Here is a 2117-nt window from a genome sequence, read left to right on the forward strand (position 1 = left end):
AGTCAGCCAAATGCTTGAAAGCCATCTGATGTCCCCTGCTGACATTCCAGGCCAGCCTGTTCTTAAGAACATCCTGCAGGAACTTCTGGGTCCACCTATTCAGAGACCTGCTTCTTCCAATCTTCTGAGTGGCCTTATGGGGAGCTTGGAGCCTAAGACATCTTTGCTGGGCCAAAGAGTACCCTCTCTTCCCTCGTCACAGGTGTTTCAGACAAGAGCAGACTCAGCAGACTACCTTGGTCCCAGAATACCATCACCAATTTGTTTCACACCAGGACCACAGCAGCTCCTCGGAGATCCAGTCCAAGGCATGTGCAAGCCCGTGAGCCCTGTCACAGCGCAAATGAGCCAGCTAGAATTGCAACAGGCAGCTTTGGAGGGGCTGGCCTGCCACATGACCTTGCGGTGCAGGCAACAAACTTCTACCAGCCTGGTTTTGGTAAACCGCAGGTGGACAGAACCAGAGATGGATTCAGAAACAGGCGACCATGAGTGACCAAGTCACCAGCACCTGTGCACCGAGGGAATTCCTCTTCCCCTGCCCCAGCCGCCTCCATCACAAGCATGCTTTCTCCTTCCCTCACTCCTACCTCAGTGATTCATAAGATACACGAGAGCAAAGAGAAAAGCAAGCAGGAGCCAGCATCTGGAAATCAGCCCTTGGTGACAGTGAAGAGGACACTCAGAAGCCCAGTGAACAGAACCTCCTGTCATCCAGGTCTGTGCCCACCGCTGATCGAGACTCTTCTCCCACCACAAATCCCAAACTGTCAACCCTACAGTGGTTTACATCTTCCACCCCACTATCCCAGACCAATTGTTACACCAAAGAACAGAATTATCGACCTAAAGCAACTGGGAGAAAAACACCCACCTTGGCATCCCCAGTTCCAGGAACACCTCTTCTCCACCCTGCCCACCAAGTCCCCCTTGTCCCCCATGTCCCCATTGTTCAGCCTGCTCTCCAGCTTCACTCAGGGTTGGTCCAAAGGATGCTGGCCCAGGGAGTACATCCACAGCATCTTCCAAGTTTGCTCCAAGCTGGTGTGCTTCCTCCTGGGATGGACCTGAACCATTTGCAGGGAATAGCTGGCCCAATCCTGGGTCAACCCTTTTACCCTTTACCTGCCACTAGTCACCCTCTCCTAAACCCTCGTCGCGGGACACCTCTGCATCTGGCAATGATGCAACAGCAGCTACAGCGCTCAGTTCTTCATCCTCTAGGATCTGGTTCCCAGGCAGCTGCTGTCAGCGTTCAGACGACTCCTCAGAATGTGCCCAGCTGGTTAGGCCTGCCCCACGTGCACTGCCAGCTACAGCACCGCCCCAGCCAGAGAAGCAGCCCTCCCGTGGGGCTTGCCAAACGGTGTGGCTCAGATGTGCTACAGCAGCCTCTGCCCTCCATGCCCGCCAAAGTCGTCAGTGTAGATGAATTGGAGTACCGACAGCGAGCAGGGCAGCAGGCTTGCCTAAGCAGCTTCTCGCGGCACCCTGGTCAGGACTCTGCTTCCTCATCTCATGTTGGTTTATGGGCTCTTACTTTGTAGCACTCTGTGCGAAGCTGTTTAAGGGCACCCAGGCACCTGGTGTAGTCTGCATTATGATGGAAGGAACTTAACCGATCGAGTGGAGCCTACATGGTCTGAATACAGGATGCAGTGTTGTCAGTCCCGGAAACAGTCTGTTTTTTTGTAAGATATGTGAATGAAGTGTTGACGTCTTCACCAAGAGGTGGCACCTTAAGAGTTCCGAGGAAATAAATGTATAGACCCTTATGTACAGACCTGTGTATAAACAACTTTTGTACATACATATAGGATAGCTTTTTTGAACTTATATAGCTGTACGTAAAAGTAGCTGATACTACCTTTACGTAGTAAAAGTCAAGGCATCAGCGCCCCCTTCACCTCACCTGGTTCCATTTTCAAGCCATGAAGGAAGCACATACTGTGCATGCCCTCAGAATTCTCCGTCCTACAGTTGCCACTATCATGCGCCTTTCATTCTTACATATTTACATTCACCTAAAATGTCAAGTAGTTCTTTTCTAGAAGTGCTGAACAGAGATAAAGGGGATTAGAGGATGATTTTATCCCATTTAAAGGTAACCTGCAGCG

At 51.2% G+C, this 2117-nt stretch overlaps 1 protein-coding gene across 1 annotated transcript; it reads left to right on the forward strand.

Moving 5' to 3' along the window:
• Nucleotides 1-421: 421 nt before the first annotated feature.
• Nucleotides 422-1547, forward strand: LOC103001160 (eukaryotic translation initiation factor 4E transporter-like). The gene is given in 2 exon segments (XM_057544920.1): nucleotides 422-649; nucleotides 652-1547. Coding segments are annotated over 2 exon segments (981 nt in total). The 5' UTR covers nucleotides 422-564.
• Nucleotides 1548-2117: the final 570 nt, after the last annotated feature.

The sequence above is a fragment of the Balaenoptera acutorostrata genome, chromosome 1 (assembly GCF_949987535.1).
Source record: "Balaenoptera acutorostrata chromosome 1, mBalAcu1.1, whole genome shotgun sequence".
NCBI lineage: Eukaryota > Metazoa > Chordata > Mammalia > Artiodactyla > Balaenopteridae > Balaenoptera > Balaenoptera acutorostrata.